The following is a 21,888-nucleotide window of genomic DNA, read 5'->3' as shown; positions in this document are numbered from 1 at the left end:
AGAACAGTTACTACAAGGAATCGAATTCACATACGATCTCTTACGCTTCCGGTTATCGTAATGAATCTATTTTTCATCGCAAGTAATGATTCGATGCAAAAATTATTATCTTTTGTAGCATTCAAACTACATTTGAGACATACAAAATCACCTTTCAGAGTCTCTAGCATCAATTCGTATGATACCCAATTTCCCTGCATTTGAATGAATCATGCTGCTTGCAAGCGCCCAATGATTTTGCAAGCTCTTGTTGAGTTTGACAACAATCGTCATGGAGTACTGCCTCCAATTCTTGGTCTTAAAACTTATTAAGATTAAATTATTCGATTGGCAACAAGCGAAAGTGTAAAGTTAGCCAGAGAACAATAGATATTGACGCATTTGATCCATCTTATCTTATTTTAAAATTTAACCTAACCAACCTAACGGAATACGCTGAAAATGTATACCAGTATATTCTAGTTCTTTAATCCAAAGAACGGTATTATAGAGTGGTACAGCACACCTCATAATGTTCTCTGAGAAACGCAACAAGCAACATGTTAATCAGAATAAAAAACAAATTTCGATTATCAAGCAATTAGACTCAAATTCCAAATTTTGGCGGTTTCCGTCAATTCTTATTGTCAATTTTGAAATAGAACATAAGCTTTAATCTTCTCTGTAAATATCCGGCCTTAGTCAAATGCAGTATCACTGGCAGACATATATTAAACGACCTATCTAAGATGTCGGAAATAAGAATAATCTTTTCAAATGTTTTATTGTTTATTATCAAGTCTGTATCAAGAACTAAATTATCCGACAATTTGGTGTTATGATTTGCATAACATTATTTCATTAAGTCTTCTTGATAGGATGCATAAAACATTATTTAAAATCTACTTCTTCCACCCCTCCTCATTTCCCCTCTATTATTTCGATACCATTCGGAAAGTACGATTTGACAAAATTCTAAATAATGTCCCCGTTTAAAGAGTCGAATCTCTTTAAACCAGTCTAGATTGAAAATCTCAATTAAATATTGTTTATCCGAGATAGAAATATGGGCACTTCTGAGGTATTTGCCCATGTTAAGACCAATGCAATTCTATCACTTCGGATTTCAATAGTTTTGTATCAAATCGTTAAATTCCTCCTACATTTCTCTAACCATGATAACCTGCAGTATATTAACCCAAACGTGGCCCTGCTTGACAAGAAACCCAATTTATAATCGAAGAACTGGTTAGCATACATTAAGCTTCGAATTCCAATTATTGCTGCATCCAGTATTGTGGGAAAGAGTAAAATATTGTTACGTTTTAACCTTTTCTAAACGTTGGTTTATTTCCTGCAAATAAACGCCGTTTAGTAGTTTAAAAATTGTAACAACCCTTTATTTATTTAAAATGTACAACAACAGAATTAAATAGTCACTCAATGTTTTTTTATACACGTTTATAAATTCGCAGAAATACAGACACACTTTATAATGTACACGAATTCACTGGAAAATACAGCACACTTTAAGGCACTCAGTTGATGTTTATTCGAATAGCGTCTCTGATAAACTGACTAACGACTGCCTACAACCTCTGCCTCTATTTATAACACTGCCATCTGCACTATAGATTGTTCTTTAACTGTCAAAGCTCGTATATTCGAATTCGAATATACGAGTCGCAGCAAAGATTCAGCGTTGCCCTACTTAGATCAATGATCAACTCAAAGCTTTTATTTAATGTTAATAATGCCCATAGATATGTTACAGCTTTCAAATATCATTATGCAACTTTAAATCAGCCATTAAAATCGTTATATTTGAATTCAAGTACAATTTCGTAACAATATATATATTCTTCGCCGTGAATATAAATACATGTCCCTGCAGACCTATACCAAATGACATATCTAAGATATCGGAAATATAATGGATTTCTTAGTATAATAATGGATTTCTTGTAATTCTATAACTCTATTGTCTAATAACTAGTCTAGAATCTAGTATCTATTCTCTAAATATTTGATCCCAACTGATTTCTTGTGTATTTCTATAATGATGTGAATGGTAACTAAAACATGTTATGGTTACCGCAATCTTATACAATTTCCACATTTCAATTTTCTATAAGATTTTGTAGTTGCAAGAAAAGCAAACATTATTAAGAAACAATATCATTAAACATTCATATTTTTTAGTTTTATTACAAAATAAAAACTACGGTTTAACCGTTTTTTTTAACAAAAAAAGAAAATAAACAGGCACTTTATCTAACGATAGTATTTACTTCATTCAAGAAAACTGAGAGAAGTCTATCAAGATTTAGTGCTTCAAAAAAAAAACAAACAAAAAGAAAGGAAAAAGAAAACATACAACTCTTAGACTGCACCTATTTAAACTATATTAATTAATAATAAAAATAATAAATAAATAATTATAAAATATGTCGTTTTTATAATGTTGTAAATATAACTAAAATTGTAAGTTAAGTTTAAATCAATAATATTAAAAAAAATTAAGTTGTGAATTTTAAGTAATTGTCAATGTATAAATTTGATACTAAATGTAGGAAATTTAATGTAAGAAATATAAAAAATATTAAAACAAAAAACCATAGTATTAATAAATAATATTTTAAATATTTTTAAACTAGAATAATAACTTAATAGAAAAATCTAAAAATTGGCAAATGAAATTGATTATGAAAGAAAAAGGAAAAAATAATAAGGAATATATTTCATGCCAATAAATCTTTTTTATATGATTAGTTTGTTAACAAAGACTATAAAGGCCATTTTGAAAATAATATAAAGTTTGTAAATAAATAAAAAAAAATATTTAAAACCAATATATCACTTATATTGGTTGGTACTTCCTGAGATCTGTTTTTTGGCCAATAATAATAATAATAATAGTCTTTTCTATTTGTATTTATTTGTAAATATTATATTTAATTAGTTTCTATTAAATGAAATTGGCATAATGTTAATAATACCAACAAAATTTAACAAATAAAACACATATATTATTGAAATAACTAAAAAAAAAACACAAAAAAGAATCAAGAAATTTAACATTGATGAATGAAAAAAAAAATCTTACTTAACCAAATTATTATTATATATAAAAAAAGGAAAACCAGAAAAAAACTAGCTAATAGCAAAATTGTTTAAAAAACCAAACAATGTTCAACAAAGAAAAAACACAAAAATTTCAAAGATTTTCTATCATATTATAAATAAATACATCAACAGCATACATAGTAGCATAGAAACAGTATAAAACAAAAAAACAAAAAGAAAACAATAATGTATTTTATTAAAATTTAATTATTTGTTTCCACATGTATAGTTTGTTTTATTTAAATTCTATTGTTTACACTTTTTTATCAAGTTTATTAAGAAAATAAGAATATAAAAATGCTCAATTGTTTTATATTGTCTAAATGATATTTTGTTTTTTGAATCTAGTTAAATATGAGTAAAATAAAATGAAAAACCAAAATAAAGTAACAGATAAAAGAAAAACCAACCATTAAATATACATACATAAAATACATATATAAAATGTAGAGAAATAAGTTATATTAACAAAAGTTATAGTTAATAATGAAATAAAAACAAAATAAAACCAAAAAAAAAAAATTATAAGAATTGAAATAAATAGTAAAAACAAAACGAATAACTAAACTAATATAAAAAAAATGAATGTGTTTTATTTAAAAAGGAAACGGATATACAAATACATACATATGTTTAATAAACAAAGTTCATATTGGGAAATGGCAGGAAAACACATTATTATCAATTAAGTCGCCATTTTGTGGAGCCTGTATTATCCGCATGTTTGTTTCTGAGAAAACTTTAGCTTTGCACTATATTGTGAACCGTGTTACCGATTTTGTGTCTGTGCTAAATTTAGTGAAGACAACTCACACAGCCCAGTGAGGGAAGGAAGGAATTTCGAAAAAAGTATCTGTAATTTCTAAAGGGACATATTATCCGCAGCAAACTATATAAGTTTGTAATTTCCACAATATAATTTTCCGACCCTATAAAGTATATATATTCTGGATCCTTATAGAAAGCGGAGTCGATTAAGCCATGTCCTTCTGTCTGCCTGTTGAAATCAACTTTCTGAAGCCCCAATTAAATTACATACACGATTCATACATCAATATCTCCGGAATTCTTCCGTCTCGGTTGCTATTTAAAATCGGTCCACAAATGGCTAAGATATAAGGAAAGAACCAGGACAACCTCGATTTTTTACCTATATACGGATTAATATGTCATTAATATAGACAATATGGATATCTAATGATAGATATTTCAAAGACCTTTGCAACGACGTATATAAGACCATAGATTGGACCTACAATGGGTCAAAATCGGAAAAAATATTTTTAACCCAAATTTTTTTCCACCAAAAGTTTTTTTTCGCTAAATATTAAAAAAAAATTTAAATAACCAAAAAAAAATTTTTAAATTAAAAAAAAATTTAAAATTTAAAATTTTTTTAAAAAACAATCGAGAAATTTTTTTTTTTTTAAATGAAAAAAAAACTTGTTTTACTTTTGCATTATAATCAGAAATGTGTTTCTTATTATAGCACAAGTATTTTAATAATTTAAAAATTGTATACATTGTTGATCTATATCTTACTTTTTCCTCTAGTCAATTTTATGGATTCAAAATCAACAACATAAAAAAAATTGCAGAATCTTCCCGTTTTGTAATATATTTTTCGATACTACATTGCCGACTACGGCATTACCAGATAAAACTAATTACTGCGATTTAAGACAATAATGAGACTAGTGCAAAAGATTAGATATAAATTTAAACAGTTTTGAGATTCCATATACAAGGTGGGGAAAAATTTTGCTGTAATTTTTTCTTTAATGAACAACTTTTTCACAATCAGGACTAAAGATTTTAAAGGTAAAATGCTTGTCTGAATTTTTTGATGTAACTCTTTCCAAAAATTCTCTAGGAACTCCATTGAAGTAAAAACATTTTAAAAAACATTTAAAACTACGAACGATGTTCATCCATTAAATTTAAAATTTATATGACAATAATGTAATTTTTTATCTTACCTGATTTATTACTTGCAGTTGCTCATGATTGTGATGGTGTAATTAATTATTATTTTTCTATTTAAATTTAATTTTTTATTATTTTTATAAAATAAACTTTACACTACACTTTCAATTTTGAAATTTTGCTCTGCTTTCATATTCTTTTTATATCCTTCACAATACATTATTTTTTAATATATTATAAAGATATGTTAATAATGTGAAAAATGAATAATGAAAGTTTATTTTTTAAAGAAATGAAAAATTTTAAAAAAGAATCCATTTCTTGGGTTTTCTTATTAAAAATATATGAAAATTTAAGCAATTATAAATAATATTGTACTTTTTTTTTTTGTACATACATATGTATATATTTTAATTATAATAACAAAATAATAAGAAATAAATTATTGTAGATGAAATAAAATTTACAAACAAATATTTGGTCTGTTCAATAACAAAAAACTATTACGAAATATCACAAATTGTTTACAAATTTTCCAGTTTTTCAATATAAATATAAAATTTTTGTGTGAAAATTTGTAATAATTCGTAATAGTTTTTTGTTATTGAACAGACCAATTATTATTATCATTTTGTTATTATAATTTCTTTAAAAAACTATGTTCGAAAATTTGTGGAAGATATAAAAAATCGGCGTAGCCGAATTCGTGAATTTATTCTTTAAAATTTTTTATTTGTAATTTTTTATAATTATTTTTATTTTTTTTTGTATTTATACTTTTTTATTTATGATTTAGAACTTATTTATAGATTTTTGGTAATTTATTGTATTTATTTCTTAGTTTTTATGTTCATTTTATAGTTTTCCATAAAAGTATTTATTTCAATGGAGTTTTGAGCTTTTCTCGAACGACACTGAATTTTATTAAACTTCAAGAACTTTATTAGAATAACGTAATATGGCTGTTGTCAAGATACATTCATCATTGCATCACATTTCTAGCTTTTTTTAACTTTTAAATGCAATTGCGAAGTATGACAGAAAGAAAGAACATTCATTTGTATTTGATTAATAGTTATTATTAATGTTCTCATTTTAAAAGCTCTAGTTAATCATTGTGGAAATAGAATATTCGAGTTTTTCCGTTAGATAATTCTTGAAACGTCGTTATATATAAAAACTGCACAAGCAGCAACCGCTTAGTTTATTTTGAGTGAATCTTGATTGAGTCAAATATATGTATGTAAGTGTGTGTAATTGCTTAAAAATACAGTGACTATTTAAAGCAAAGTATATTTATACAAGTACATGCAACTCTACAACAAATCAACAATAAAACAAGTAGGAGTACTATATTCGGCCGTGCCGAATCTTAAATACCCTCCACCTAAATATGATGGTATAAAAGCTGAATAATATAACAATTGTTAGAAAGACTAGTTTACGCAGAAGGTATTTTATATCAAATGTACAAAAAATTGTATCTAATTCAGCAATTTATAACTGAAATTCCTATTAGAACGTTTGACACAGTTAATTATTGTCTTTTAATTGAGAAATTGTCGTCTAAATTTAATTTTTCTAAATCTTCGTGTAAATTATTATTTTCTTACATAGGTAACCGTAAACACTTTGTTGGAACTGGGTTAAACGATCTACAATATCTGAGTGTCAAAGTGGCGCACAGTGGTATGAGAAAAAAAAGAGGGAAACAAATCTGTTACTTCTAAACCCTTAGTCCGATTTTAATGAAATTTCACATGCGCAAAGGGGAAGTGTTGTCGAGTTTAAGTCTGGACCTCAACATTTTTCCCTTTTAACCTCAAGTGAAGAAACAGAGTATAAACAAGTAAGAGTGCTATATTCGGCTGTGCCGAATCTTATATACCCTTCACCAAATTATACTTGAAAATTTTAAATATTTTTAGGTAAACAAAATTAAATTTTTTTTCCAGTTGTTTTTTGAATTTTTTGGAAAAAAAATTTTTTCGATTGTTATTTTAAATTTTTTTTTTTAAATTTAAAAAAATTTTTTTTTTTAAATTTTAAAAAAAATTTTTTTTAAATTTTAAAAAAATTTTTTTTTTAAATTTAAAAATTTTTTTTTTTTAAATTTTTTAAATTTTTTTTTGTTTTTAAAATTTTTTTTTTTTTAAAAAAAATTCGGGTTCAAAATTTGTTTCCCGATTTTGACCCATTGTAGGTCCAACTTACTATGGTCTTATATACGTCGTTGCAAATGTCTTTGAAATATCTATCATTAGATATCCATATTGTCTATTAATGTCTTAGTAATCCAGATATAGGTAAAAAATAGGTCAAAAATAGAGGTTGTCTTGGTTTTTTCCTCATATCTCAGCCATTTGTGGACCGATTTTGCTGATTTTAAATAGCAAAATTCTCGAAAGCATGTCTGACAGAATTATTGAAGATTTGGATCCCGAAGATATCTGGGGTCTTCAGAAAACTGATTTCAACAGACAGACAGACAGACAGACGGACAGACAGACAGACAGACAGACAGACAGACAGACAGACGGACATGGCTTAATCGACTCCGCTATCTATAAGGATCCAGAATATATATACTTTATAGGGTCGGAAATGAAAAATGTAGAAATTACAAACGGAATGACAAACTTATATATACCCTTCTCACGAAGGTGAAGGGTATAAAAAGGGTATACAAATATATTTAGACAAATTTCAAAATATTTGGTTGTGGAACTTATTCGGGAGCTATGACCTATTATGATTCGATTGTCATAAAATATTTTTACATGATTTTTATGTATTTATATGAGAGCTGTGGCCAATTATGGACCAATATTCACAAAATTCAGTATTATGATTTTTGAATACAAATTACTGATCTGTGTACTATTTTGGTTTAATATATGGATGCTATGACCTATTATGGTCCTAAGTGTGTAAGGGCTATTTTTGTAGAATTTCATATAAACAACGCTATTAACAAGAATGGATCTTATGTGGGAGCTATGCCGAATTATGCACCAATATTTAAAAAATCTTGTAGTACGATTCTTGGATACAAATTACTCATCGGTGTAAAATTTTGGTTGAGTGTAGATTTTTATGGATATTTGTGCAGGGTAATGTGTTTTCCTGAAGTAGTTCTTATATGGAGGTTATGACCAATTATGGCCCTATCATCATAAAATTTGGTACATCGATTTTTGTATATATTGAATAAATTTGTTTTGAATTTCAACCTGATAACTATATTTGTAAGAAATTTATGAGGATATTAGTGATTTTCGGGAGTGGACCTTATATGGGAGCTATGGTTAAATATGGACCGATATTCACAAAATCCAGAAGTATGATTACTGGATTCAAATTACTGGATCTGTGCGTAATTTAATTTTGATATCGATATGTTTTTTAATACTTTTTAAGGTTAATATCTTTTTTCGGAAATGGGCCTTATAGGGGAGCTATAACCAATTATCGGCCAATCTGCATAAAATTTGGTACAGTGATATCTATATATATGAGTATAATTTTTGTCGAATTTTAGCATGATAAATGTATTTATAAGAGATTTATGAGTACTTAACTGATTTTTGGAAGTGGACCTTATATGGGAGCTATGGTCAAATATGGACCGATATTCACAAAATCCAGTAGTATGATTTCTAAATATAAACTATGGATGTGTGTGAAATTTTGTTTTGATATTGATATTTTTTAGATATTTATGTAGGTTATTGTGTTTTTCGGAAGTGGCCCTTATATGGGAGCTATAACCAATTATCGGCCGATTTTCATAGAATTAGGTACAGCGATTTTGGTATATATGGGGATTATTCATGTCGAACTTCAACTTGATAGCGATATTTATAAGACATTTATTCTTATTTAAGTGATTTTCGGAAGTGTACTTTATATGGGGGCTATGGTTAAATATGGGCCGATCCACGAAAAATTTTGTAATGTAATTTCTTTTACCACGAAACTTATTTACGCTGAATTTCATGTGGATATTCCTATTCTGTAGGCATTTATAGACCATATAACCATATTTCGGGAAGAAATTTGTATGGGGCCTAGGAGAAATCTTGGACCGATTCTTATAATTTTAGCCAGAGTTACTCCTTTTATCATAAAAGTAACGAGTGCAAAATTTTATGATATTAGCTGCAATATATTTACAAAAAATGTCCAAAAATATGTGAAAATTATCTATTTTTTTTTGAGGTTGTCCCACATTTTCATTCATAACTTTGGTTCCACTGTACCGATTTCGCTGATTTTCAATACCAAACTGCTTAGGACAATAATAAACATTTTTCTTGCAACTCTACTAAGTTTGTTTGCGTATTTTACACAGACGGACAGACGGACAGACAGACGGACATGGCTCAATCGACTTAGAATTTCATAAGGATCAATAATATATATACTCAGATGGGTCTCAGATGAATATTTCTCAATGTTACACACGGAATGACAAACTTATATATACCCTCATTCACCACTTATGGTGGTGGAGGGTATAAAAATAACATTGGTTTTGTTTGTGTAAAACATTGTGAGATTGTCAAAAACAGTTGACAATTTTTGCCACAAATTTCACTCACGTTGCCTTTTAATCGGGTCTTTTCGCACATAGAATAAGTCACCACTGCCACTTGTACATCTTTTTTGCACAATGATCAAAAACACAAATTGTTATTTTATATTTTTAATATTAAAAATTTTCAAAATTAATTTTTTTTATTAATATTTTGATATACAAAAAATGTAAACAAACAGAAAGAAAAACAAAAAAGTAAACAAATTTGACAATCTCACAAGTATTTATAAAGGAGAAAAAAATTAACAGCTGATCACTTGCATGTACTTGTATAAATATACTTTTATTTAAACTGTTTTTTTAGACTACTGATCGTTTTTATTTGCTATTAAAGAATACGGTTTAGGTATTTAAAGGAAATAAACCACCGTTTGTAAAACGTAACAATATGTAACTGTAAAAATTACATAAAAAGTAACACAATGAAAATTGTACCATCATCCCGCAAGCCTGCACATACATACGAATAACCTTTTTATTAATAATTTTTTAAGTTATACCGAAATTATCGTTACCGCTACGGTTACAGAAAAAATACAAAAAATACCGTTACCGCTAAAATATCATTATCGAAAAGGCAATCATCCAAATAACTTTAAACATACAACAAAAAAAAACAACAACAGCTTACAAACACAATGAATGAATGCATACAAACAACACACTTTTATAATGAATGGTGTTGAAGGATTCTTTTTCTTTGCCAACAATTGAACTTTAAATATAATTTTAACTAATCATGTAATACAAACACCGTACACACTATTATTTAATTCAAACGATATAAATTCATTAACTTTACACGAAATTAACTAACAACTGACAGCAACAACAACAACATACATGTAAAAATAAACTACAGAAACTGTAGAGCCAACAGCAACTGAGACAGCTTTAGGCCAAAACTTTAAACACGCTTTTTTATATGAAATCATAAGCAATTCAAGAAAACTTTGTAATATTTCATTAACCTAATGGCTAATTAACTTATTAGTACACTTTTTATTTTCCGCCAACACTTTTATTAACGTAATTTGTTAATTTAATTGAGCATACGAAAACTTTTACACGAACCGGATTACATGAAGTTTAACTAACTTTAATATGGGCGCAAAAAACCTGCATGGTTGCAAAAAGTAGTATGTTGTGGGTACGGTTGTATTTTATGGTATCCCCTGAGTCAGAGTTGTATTTTTATGAAAAGCCGTTAAATGGTGAGTTTTTTGAATATTCGTTAATAAACATGGAACAAATCGATATAACTAAGAAAATTAATGAATTAAATATAATTTGAAGGCGTATATTCAAGTTTTAAAGAGAATGAGCGTAATTTATGAAATAAGAAATATTTACGGGTGTTGCATTTAATTACAGTGTTTGCAGATGGATGTCATAATTTCTAAACTAAAATTTTAAGGATATTTTAAGTTCGATTACTTACTACTTTGTTGTATAAACAATAAAACAACACTTTTTATTTAGATAAAAGTTTAAATTTATAAAAATACAATTTTATTTTGGGTATTAAATATATAAACATACATTTGGAAATATTTTAAATAAGAATTTATTAAACAAATTATGAAAAAAAGGAAAGAAAGTGTATGTGACAGATAATAACAATACAATTTAAGGGTTCTGTTTTATTTGCCTTCTTTTTTTATTATTATTATTTGCTATTTACACTGAAATTATTTAAGAACAATTAAAAACATAAATTCAAATAATGTTATTATTACATATTACATAAATTTACTTTTTTTAGTATAACAATGAATATTTTAAATAATAATTTTAATTTTTATTGTTATTGCTAAGAATTTAAATTGACATTATTCAAGCATTTTATCTATGGTATTATAAAACAAATTACAAAAAAATTGTTTTATATAAATATAATTGGCCTCAGGGACACAAATATGTACTTGCAGATTGCGTACATATTTGAGTATTACATATTTTATTGGTTTTGTATAAGTTTTATTTTGAAAATCAAAAAAACAACAAGAATTAATTAAGCTCTCTGTTATTGTTGAGCAATTGGAGTTGCTGTATTAACATTAGCCGTTGTGACCACACCTTTGTTCAACTGCTCCGCTGAGATAAATTCAATGGCAGCCGAATTAATACAATAACGTTTGCGTGTCGGTTTGGGACCATCTTCGAATACATGACCCATGTGGGCATTACATCTGGCGCAGCGTACCTCTGTGCGTATGCGTTCTGGATGTTTAATTAGTAGTAAAATATTACCCCCTTTTAGTTAATAATTTTGCATTTTTTTTTTTTTGGGTTTTAGGTTTTGCAGATAGAGTTTTAAAATTGAATAATTTTTTTTTAATACAAAATTGTTTTGCACAAGTGTTTTGTTTTTTTTTAAGAGATTTTTTAAGACAATAGTTTGTTGTCGTTTTTTTAGGCATGATATATAAACAAAGTTATTTTTCAAAATTATTATTATTATTGTTAATATTTTAAGTAATGTAGTTTTGTTTAAATTATTTAAAAAAAAAGAACAAATTGCAAAATGATTAAAGGAATTAAATAATAAAAATAAGTTAACAAACAGATTAAGAAAAAAGAAAAAGGAACATAAAAATAGGCATAGTAGAGGAGAGGAAAAATAAGGACGAAAACAAAATGTTTGAAATAGAGAGCATGAGACATAAAACATTTAAACACAAATAAAAAATGTAGAAAAAAAAGAAATTAAAATTAAAATTTAGGAATATTGAGCAAATCGAAGAAGAAAGTTCCATAAGTCAAAAAGTGAAAACAAGTGAAAATACATTATGAAACAATAAAATAATAAAAGCAGCCATAAAGAAAGAATGTAAAAATGAAATAGAGAAATGTGGAAAATTTAAATGAAATTACAAAATGATTGATTTTGTTACACAATGAAAATGATTATAATAATGATTGATCAACATTATTATTATGAACAATTTTTTATATAAGTTTTAATAATAATTTGAAGTATTATTGTTTTTTACATGTACGTTTTTAATTTAAGCGTTTTATAAAGCCGTTTTTTAAATTAGTTTTATTTAAAGCCAAAAATATGAAGTATGCAAATGACGTATTAATTTTTTTTTTTAATATTTTTCATTAAAATTATTTTTGTTTTAATTTTTTTGTTGCAGATAGAGATGTTTTTGTTTATGTATGTTTATTTTTTTTTATTTTTGATGTTGTTTTTGTGTTAAACCCCCAAAAAACAGGCACATTTATATAAAAAGCAAGAAAAAAGAAATAGAAAATATACAAAAAAAAAGAATAATTCATTATTTATATTGTCATTTATCATTTCTTTGTTTTATATACTAATATTCTAAATAACTAAAAAATATATTTATATGTATAGACAGGTTGTTTTTTTTTAAATTTAATTAGGAAATAATTTGTTAATAATACAAGGTTTATGGAAAAGTTAAACAAGAAGAAACCAGAATTCGAAAAATTAAAATATTTAAAGATTTTAAAGAAATTTTATAATTATAATAAGAATTCAAATGGCTTGCTTAACATTGTAAGAAGCAATCAATTTAGTACTTTTTTCAATTAAGAGAGCTATATTCGGCTGTACAGAATCTTATATACCCTTCTACAAATTATAATTTAAAATAAATATTTTAAATATTTTTAGGCAAACAAAAATTTTAATTTTTTTAAAAAATTTTTTATAATTTTTTTTTAAATTTATTAGCGAACAAAATATTAGGACCAACAAATTTTTTGGTGAAATTTTTTTTTTTTGGTTTAAAAATATTTTTCCCATTATATATCCACTTACTATGACCTTGTATACGACTTTCAAATATCTATCATTAGATATCCAAATTGTCTATATTAATTATTTAGTAATCCAGATATGGATCAGAAATAGGAAAAAACGAAATTGTCCTGGATTTTCCTTATATATCAGCCATTTGTGGGCCGATTTTCTCGATTTTAAATAGCAACCGAACCGGGTCTATAGCGGATATATTGATGTATCAATCATGTTTGTGAGTTAATTGGGGGATACGGAAAGTTGATTTCAACATACAGCAGGACATGGAGCTATATCGACTCCGCTATCTATAAGGATCCAAAATATATATAATTTGTGGGGTCGCCAAAAAATTATATATATTCTTCATTTTCTATAGAAAAAACTTTCTATAGAAAATAACATAAAAAAATTTACTTTTTTTACAAATTGAAATTGAGCGATTTTACACCATTCTTATATACAATTTTAGTTTTGAACCTCAATAAAAGACAAACCAAAGCGAATTAAAAATTTTAGGCACCTTAAATTTTAAAGAACCTGTATACCAAGTTTTAACAAATTTGGTACGGGTTTGGATCGATGCCTTGTTCAAAATTTTTCTTATAATGAATTAAAATTTAAAACTTTTGTTAATGTGTCACTTTTAAAAAACAGTATTCTTTAAAATCTTTAAATATTAATGTTAAATTTCATTAAAAACAATATATTAATCAAACAAAAACGAGCTTTAAGCTAATTTTAAATAAAATGCAAATTATAATTGACAAAAAATAAACAACAACTAACATGAATTTAGAAAAAAAAAATAAACTTTAATATACTTTGATATGTCTCTATTTACTATAACTTTTTTTAATTTAAATAAAAAAAAAAACAAAAATACTAAACTCATTTAACTGTGAATGTAACTGAATGCTGAGCATGACACCACCAAAATAAAGCGTTTTAATAATGATGGATATAAATGAAGTAATTCTTTCTATGCACAACAAACATGGAATGTGATGGTTTTTTTCTATTACGAGGATGAGACACAAAAACCAAAAAATTATTGAAATGAGTAAAGGAATATGCGTAAATATTGATGTTTACAAGAGAAATAAGCATTAAAATGGAAACTTTTATTGCATAATTATTTAATTATTTTCAAAATATCTGTTCAAACTACAATATATAAGTTATAATATAATAATTATAATTATACAATATGGTTTATAAACGTAGAGTAAGTAGTAAATTAAAAATTGAATAGACTTATTTTTTATTTTGTTGAATTGTACTAGTAGAGGAGGAGGCGTTTGGTTTTGTTTGTGAGGTCGATCCAGCCTGATTGGTGGTTGACTTTGTGGGCATTGGTTGGTTTTGCGGTTGCGATACAAAGTCAATTGAGGCAGAATTGATGCAATAGCGTAGATATTTCGGTGGCGGACCATCATCAAATACATGACCCATATGAGCACTGCATTTGGAACAACGCACTTCGGTGCGTACCATGCCTAGCATTTTTGAAATGACTACTGTTTATATCAATATTCAGCGAAAACATAAAATTTTATATATTTTTTTTTTAAGAAAACAAATAATGAAAAAATTATCAAACAAACCAAAAATTGTCATATTTTTTTTTGTTAAACAAAAAACAAAATTAAAATGTTATACAAAAAAAATTGGAAAGTAAAAGAAGAAAAAATGTTCAGTATTAGATTTGTAGTAAGATTATTTCAAAAATATTTAACAATTAATGTTAGTAACACAACACTCAAACATACTAGTTGGAAAGGATTTATTTTATTTTTTTACTAAGTATGAAAACAAACAAGAACAGGAACAGTAACAGTTTTAAAACAATGCACAGTCTCTCTAAATTAGTTGTTGACAAAAAAATGTAAAAAAAAACATTTACATTTATCATACATATTTATAATTTAAACAGTCAATTTTAGTATGTAGTTGATCATATTTTTTCTTTTCAAACATTCAACAGAAAACTACTAAATAAATTACAACAAAAAATATTTTATAGACATAAACATAAGTAATTATTACACTTTAGAACTAGGAAAACATTTTGCAAATTATTTTTTTTTTCTTTTTACATTAAAAAATTTAAATAGATTAATGTAATGGCAAAACAAAATTGAATTGAATAAAATAAAATTTAAAAAAAAGCAGTAATAAAACTGAAAATTTTCAAAACCTTTTGAAAAATATAAAAAAAAATTAAGAATACTATACGTATGGTATATACAAACTTGTTTGTGAAGGGAAATATATGGCCCATACATACCTGGTATACTAGCGTCACGATGTAAAGTAACTTTGCCCTTATCTAAGACATCATTGAAAGCAGGCCAACCACAACCAGCATCGTATTTTGTATCCGAACTAAATAAATCCTGATGACATACTATACATTGGTAAACACCCTTTTCATAGTGTTTGTTGTAACAGCCTGAAAAAAATAGGAAATGAAATTATATAGAATACGGAAAAGGTTTCATAATTTTTTCAATATTGAAATTATAAAGCCAAATAATCACCCATCAAATAATAGTACTCTGATTTACTGTGTTGTCACAATACAATATTTAAACAATTTTCAGAATGGTGAATATAAAATTTTGTTTTAAAAAATTTGTTAAAAAAATGTTAGTGAAAAAAAAGTGAAAAAGCCATTTGTGAGTCGATTTTCTCAATTTTTAATAGCAACCGAACCATGACTATACAAGACATATTGATGTATCAATCATGTTGGGGCTTCGGAAAGTTGATTTCAACATTCCGAAGGGCATGGCTATATCGACTGCGCTATCTATAATGCTATTAAGGGATCGCAATTGAGAAACGTGGAAATTGCAATCGGAAAGAAATATTTTGTTATTTCTGTTTTTAACAGAAACTATTTCTGTTTTTAACAGAAACTATTTCTGTTTTTAACAGAAACTATTTCTGTTTTTAACAGAAACTCCTTAGGTGAAACAAGTAACAGTTCCATAAATGGCGAAGATTCAAACAAAAATCACAATGTTTCACAAAAAAAATATATCAATACAAATTTCTATTAAAAATACAAATTTCGTAATTAATTAATATTCACTATTTTTTACAAACATAAAATTACACTTTTACCACCTTATTCATAATCAAATTTGTCTTTTATTAAAGGTTTTTAAAACAAATTTTGTATGGAATTTGATTTTGAATAAGCTTTTTTTATATTTAATTAATTTATACAAAATTCGTACTCACCTGTAAAAGGTCGTTCGGTTGCAGCTTCTTGTGTAACTTGATATTGTAAAGGTGTTAAACGTTTTCTAAGTTCCTCCTTGTCAACAGACATTTTTTCCGTTTTATTTTCCATATTATTGTGAGAATCTACAAAATACACAATTAACACACAATTGTACAAAATTAAATTCCAAACAGTGAATAGAAATATAAATAAATACCTATATATACATATATGTATAAACGTAAACAGTTTCAAAGAAAAATAAACTATTAAATTACATACATACTTTGTGCAAAATGTATAATAATAATAAAAATAAAAAGAAAAGAGCAAAACAAAAAAGTTCAGTTAATCATATTATATTGTATTTTAGTATTAAAGCTGCTACTTCATGGCCACCTTCAAAAGATTATATTAATTTATGTATTTAATCTGAAATGTAGACGCCAAGATAAGCCTAAATGGCGTAAAGAAAAAAATTATAACACCAAAATGAGTTTTCAAAAAATATGAACTATTTTTCTATCATACATACAGATGAATGCATGAACAGGCGGCATGTTTTCCACAGTACACAGTAAGAAAAATTACTTCATTATTGTTTTAACAATAAATCATAAAGTTTTCGTTTACTAAAATAAAACAATTAATTAACGATATAAATCTTTTTCAATTTAATATCAGCAAGAGTCAATTGCCTTTTGAAAATTTCCAAAATAAAAAAGAGAAAAACAAAAATCAATTGCGTTCGCACGGTATGCGAAAAGCAACGAAGTGTGACCCCAATTTATAGATAACAACAAATTCGTTAACAGTTTTTAATTTAATTTTTTTTTTTCATTTAATGTATACAAATTGGCATTTTATCAATTAATACTAAATGAATGCAAAGGAAATACTTTAATATAGCAGAATTTAAAGGCATGAAATTGAAAAATAAATTGTTTAATGAGAATGTGTTTGAATTATAAACAAAACGATTTTTATATTTGTTTTAAGAAATAATTCTTAGTTTAAAGTTTAGTTTCTTTAGTTTTTGTATTTTTATAATAACTTTATGGTTTAAATATGTTTCAATTCAGGGGTGTTTAAACATAGTACTTTGAAATGTTTTCCTTTGAATTGAATTACACAATAACCCCCTGTTTTGCAATATTTTGGTAGGTATATCTATCTATTTCCTTAGAAACTTTATAATTAAAATAGTTTTTCAATAACGCACCCTGTAATCGTGTAAGTAAAATAAAATGCACAATATAAACTTAAATACTAAAAGGTAGGTATACAAACTAAGTGGGTGGAGCAATAACAATTAAAAAATATAAACAAAACTAATAAAAATAGATACCAAACAAAAACTATAAATAGTTTTTGGGGCCAATTAAAAGCACAAACAAAAATCAGCCCATACAATAAATAACATTGTTGTAATAATGGAAAACTTACCTGACGAAAAATATCGATATTGTTTTGAAATTATTGGGTCAACCAAAATAGCAGCTCTGACCAAATGGCTAGGTTTAGAGGAGATGGGGGAGTCTAGAACAAATTTAAAGATTTTTCCAACAGGAAATGAAATTGAATTTATGACTACACTACGCTGTAGTGTATAGCCGAAAAGTGAAAGCATTTTTAATTCAAATGAAAACTAATTTGAATACAGACTATAGGTACTATTCAATAGCAAATACGGAAAACAGCTTCGACAGAGATTTCGAAATAAAACCACACAAATTAATATTCAATTACACTGTCTTGTAATAATGATTATCCAATCATCTGTGTGGCAGACACTGTCTATATTATAATATTGTGAAACACAACAAACCCAACTAATGGTGCAGGGAAAACTAAAACGTAATAAGAAAAACAAGTAAATGACATTTAACAATTAAATAGTAAGAAAATGTGTCAAAATTAACAATTTCAGGGAGGGAGAAAGTCAGGTTACAAACTCTTAACTAAACACTATAACTCGTCACAATTGACCACCCAAACCTAAGCTAATTTATACAAATGTTGGAACTTTTCCAAAACTGGACAAAATTCTAAATGTAATTACATTACAACTTATGTATTCTTATTATTGCTATTCAAACATTTGGACCACGAAAACACGGCAACGGCTACGAAAAAAGAGAAAGCAAAATGTCAAATAAAAACACACACACACTTCCGATGCAAATCAATTCTCAAGTTATAAATCCATAAATCTTTAAAACGTTTATTTTTAAACATTTTCTCATTAATTTTCTATTTTCTATTGAGAAAAAATTGCGTATCAATCATTGCCGTCCTTGATTTCAGATGCACAAGCACACTTTTCGTTTTTCATTCATTATAATACATTGTTCTTATTAGATTTTCCAATAAATTTTTCATTTAAACTCACTTGCTTTATTATTGTTTAATTTTATTTTATGAATCGCCTAAATTGTCGGCTGCTTTATAATAGAGAATTTTCGAATAAGGCAATATATTAATTTATAATTTTCACACAGTTTTTCTTTCAGCCTTTAAAAGTTTTTCACATTTGCACTGAATGTACGAAAATAAAATAATTTGTAAGAGAAAACTGTTTTTTATAATAAGGTGTGTGTATGAATGGGAAATTAAGGTAAAATATAATAAACAAGGCAAACTTAATGAAGGTAGTGGCAGTTGCACAAAAACAACAAATAGTCTTAGCAAATGTCAGAAAACATCTGATTGGTTTATATGAAAAATTATAAAAATGTATATTAAAACTTAAAATAGTGTGGATATTTGTGTAAAGTTGTTTATGTAAAAACTAAATTTTTTGTTAATAAGCATGGAATAAGTGGATAGTGAATTATAAAAACAAGCTTTGACAGTCACAAAATTAGTTAAACAAAATAATCAGCTCTTTGAATTGTTCCATCTTATATGAATTCGCCTTGATATAAAATGCCCGTGAACAAAACAAACCGAAGAAAATTTAACTTAAACAACAGTTTTTTTTTTAGTATATACCATATTATTTACTTGGAAGTGGTGAACATAAAACTGAAAATTTGTTATTGTAATAGTTTCTTAAGTGAACAAATATTGTTATCTTCCAAAATGTTTAAAAAAATCTGTAATTCTAAATTCCATAGAATGAGGGAGAGTCAGGACATACACTCAATAAAAATATAAATCCCATTCTTTACAAAAATGTTGATGGTTTTATTTACCACTCGATTCCTATAAACGAGATCACAAAATTCGCTCGCTTTCATTTCCAGCGTAGCCTTTCTTCGATTTTGACGACCGCTAAGATTTTCACTTTAGAAGTGAAGATTTTTAACCCATTTTTGACCTATAATAAGGATATCAAATGAAAGACATTTTAACGTCATAGAAATACGGACCGACAATGGGCTAAAATTTAAAAAAACAAAATATTTCATAAAAATTTTATAACAAAATTTTTTTTTTGTGTAAAAAAAATCGGGGTAAGAAATTGTTTTTTTTTTACCCCTCTACCCCCTTTTTTGACTACCCCTCTACGATGGGTAGTCATCTTGACGCGATGTAGAGGCTTAAGTGCGATGATTCGCGTTGGCCATGCTGGAGGGGACAGTTTAACTTGAGTTGGCTGTCTCTGGCAGGGTCTCCCATTCCAGAAGGGCACGCGTTGAGCATGATACTAAGAACTACCCTCCCTTTGTCTGATAGCGTCTGTTCTCCTCTGGGGCGGCTATCAGATGTTATTTCCATCGAACCATTTTCCCCTCATTGAGAGGGGTGGTTAAGGTGGATAGTCCGGCTGGTCCGTAAGGACTCTTTAATGTCCGTCCGAAATCCACCAGCGTCTGTTTCCCATATTGGGCGGCTGGTGGTCTGCGTCTGTTTCTCCAATGGGGCGGCAGTTATCTCAACACCTGGCAGCAGGTATAAAATGCAATTAATTGTCCATCAGGACACATGGAAGAGGATAAGGCATGCCCCATGTACCCGGTCGGGGGCTTCATAATCTCCGGGGACCCTACTCCCACAGCGATGGTTTCGGGCTGTGGTGAGTCGAATGCTACTGCAACTCAGGCTAGTCAGGTGATCACACCGGGCCAGACTAGTCTGCATGCTACTGGTGTCGCAAGAGGTCAATCTGGCATACCCAGATTGGCTGATTGTAAAAAATCCAAGGCAATAGGTGGTAGTGACCTAAGCGGCGAGGTACCTCTGGACTTCTCTCCAAGTACCTCCAAAGCCGCGAAAGCCCAAGTCGTCAAGGCGGCTAAACCCCCTGTTTCGGGTGCCTCTAAGGGGGAAGCGACTAAGTCGCCCCTCACGGATGCTTCCCATATGCCAACTGTGCGCTCAGGTCTTGTGAAGGAATCCTCCTGTCCTGAAGACGCATCACCCCTGGCCAATCCCGGCTCTGGAACTAACCCCAGGCATAAAAACCCTGCTAGAAGGGCTGCTACCATCAGGCGTTCCGCTTACCGCTTTGTTGAGGCACTTGGCTCGAAAAAAGTCGAGGACCTCACTAAGGAGCAACAAGCTTCGCTTTCCTGGGCGAAAGCCTATATTGCTGGTCTCAAGACCGCTCCTCCTTCTGCTGAATTACCAGCGGGGCCTAAACGGCAACGTTCAGAGGAGGATACAGCGACCAAGAGCCAGCAACCGGGACCTAAACGTCCCAAAGCGGCACAAAGGTCGTTAGCTAAATCCTTTAGCGAGATTGTCAAAGACAGTCTTGTTAGGGCGGTTATCGACCGGAGTGCGAATGACGGATCCATATCTCAATTGAATTGGGATATGGTGAAGCAAAAACTGGTAGGGGTGTTTTGGAAAGTTCTCAAAGAGAACCCAGGCACTCCTCCACAATGCGATGACGCTGGTTGGTACCAGGGTCACGTAAAACTTATGTCTTGTGTAGATGAACGCTCAGCGTTGCTACTAAAGACTGCCGTCGCATCACTGGGTGAGGTTTGGCCGGGGTCTAGGCTTGAGGTGGTATCTGTGAGTGAGATACCCCGAAAGCCTAGATCCATAGCTAAAATACCAGCTGAGCCATCTAGCCCGGAGGAGATCTTGGAGATCCTTCAGTGCTGTAACCCACAGCTTCCAACTCAAGACTGGAAAGTTGTTAAGGTTACGGACGCTGAGGGCTCTTCAAGGAAAGCGATCGTTGTCCTGAATAAGGACTCTTTGGGGCCGCTAAGGAAGGCACAAGGGAAGGTCTACTATGGATTTGGTACGATCATCCTGCGTGTCTACCGTAGCGACAACAAAGGCGAT

The 21,888-nt window shown here is 28.4% G+C and overlaps 1 protein-coding gene across 5 annotated transcripts; it reads right to left on the bottom strand.

The window, feature by feature from the left end:
- Positions 1–11,102: 11,102 nt before the first annotated feature.
- Positions 11,103–19,246, bottom strand: SelR (methionine sulfoxide reductase SelR). 5 transcript variants are annotated; one of them, XM_065498837.1, is made up of 4 exons: positions 18,088–18,497; positions 16,659–16,784; positions 15,697–15,861; positions 11,103–11,887 (listed from the first exon to the last, which is right to left on the bottom strand). In XM_065498837.1, the coding sequence occupies exons 1-4, from the start codon at positions 18,269–18,271 to the stop codon at positions 11,658–11,660; spliced, it is 705 nt and encodes a 234-aa protein (XP_065354909.1). In that variant the 5' UTR covers positions 18,272–18,497; the 3' UTR covers positions 11,103–11,657. The 5 variants fall into 5 exon arrangements, with proteins under 5 accessions (XP_065354909.1, XP_065354910.1, XP_065354911.1 ...); XM_065498838.1 differs by having other exon boundaries at positions 11,103–11,854; positions 18,088–18,494; XM_065498839.1 differs by lacking the exons at positions 11,103–11,887; positions 18,088–18,497 and adding exons at positions 14,516–14,926; positions 19,034–19,246.
- Between the last annotated feature and the right edge of the window lie 2,642 nt (positions 19,247–21,888).

Source organism: Calliphora vicina, chromosome 1 (assembly GCF_958450345.1).
Source record: "Calliphora vicina chromosome 1, idCalVici1.1, whole genome shotgun sequence".
NCBI classification, from domain to species: Eukaryota; Metazoa; Arthropoda; class Insecta; order Diptera; family Calliphoridae; genus Calliphora; species Calliphora vicina.
This window is presented reverse-complemented; position numbering and strand designations above follow the sequence as displayed.

What these genes read in the sequence shown, in the direction of transcription:
- SelR (XM_065498835.1), bottom strand. Translation starts at nt 18,271, where the DNA reads ATGCTTTCACTTTTCGGCTATACACTACAGCGTAGTGTAGTCATAAAT. An exon ending in ATATCGATATTTTTCGTCAG is followed by an intron (nt 16,785 to 18,087) that starts GTAAGTTTTCCA and finishes TGTATTTTGTAG; the next exon opens with ATTCTCACAATAATATGGAA. An exon ending in TCGTGACGCTAGTATACCAG is followed by an intron (nt 14,927 to 15,696) that starts GTATGTATGGGC and finishes TGATATAAACAG; the next exon opens with TAGTCATTTCAAAAATGCTA.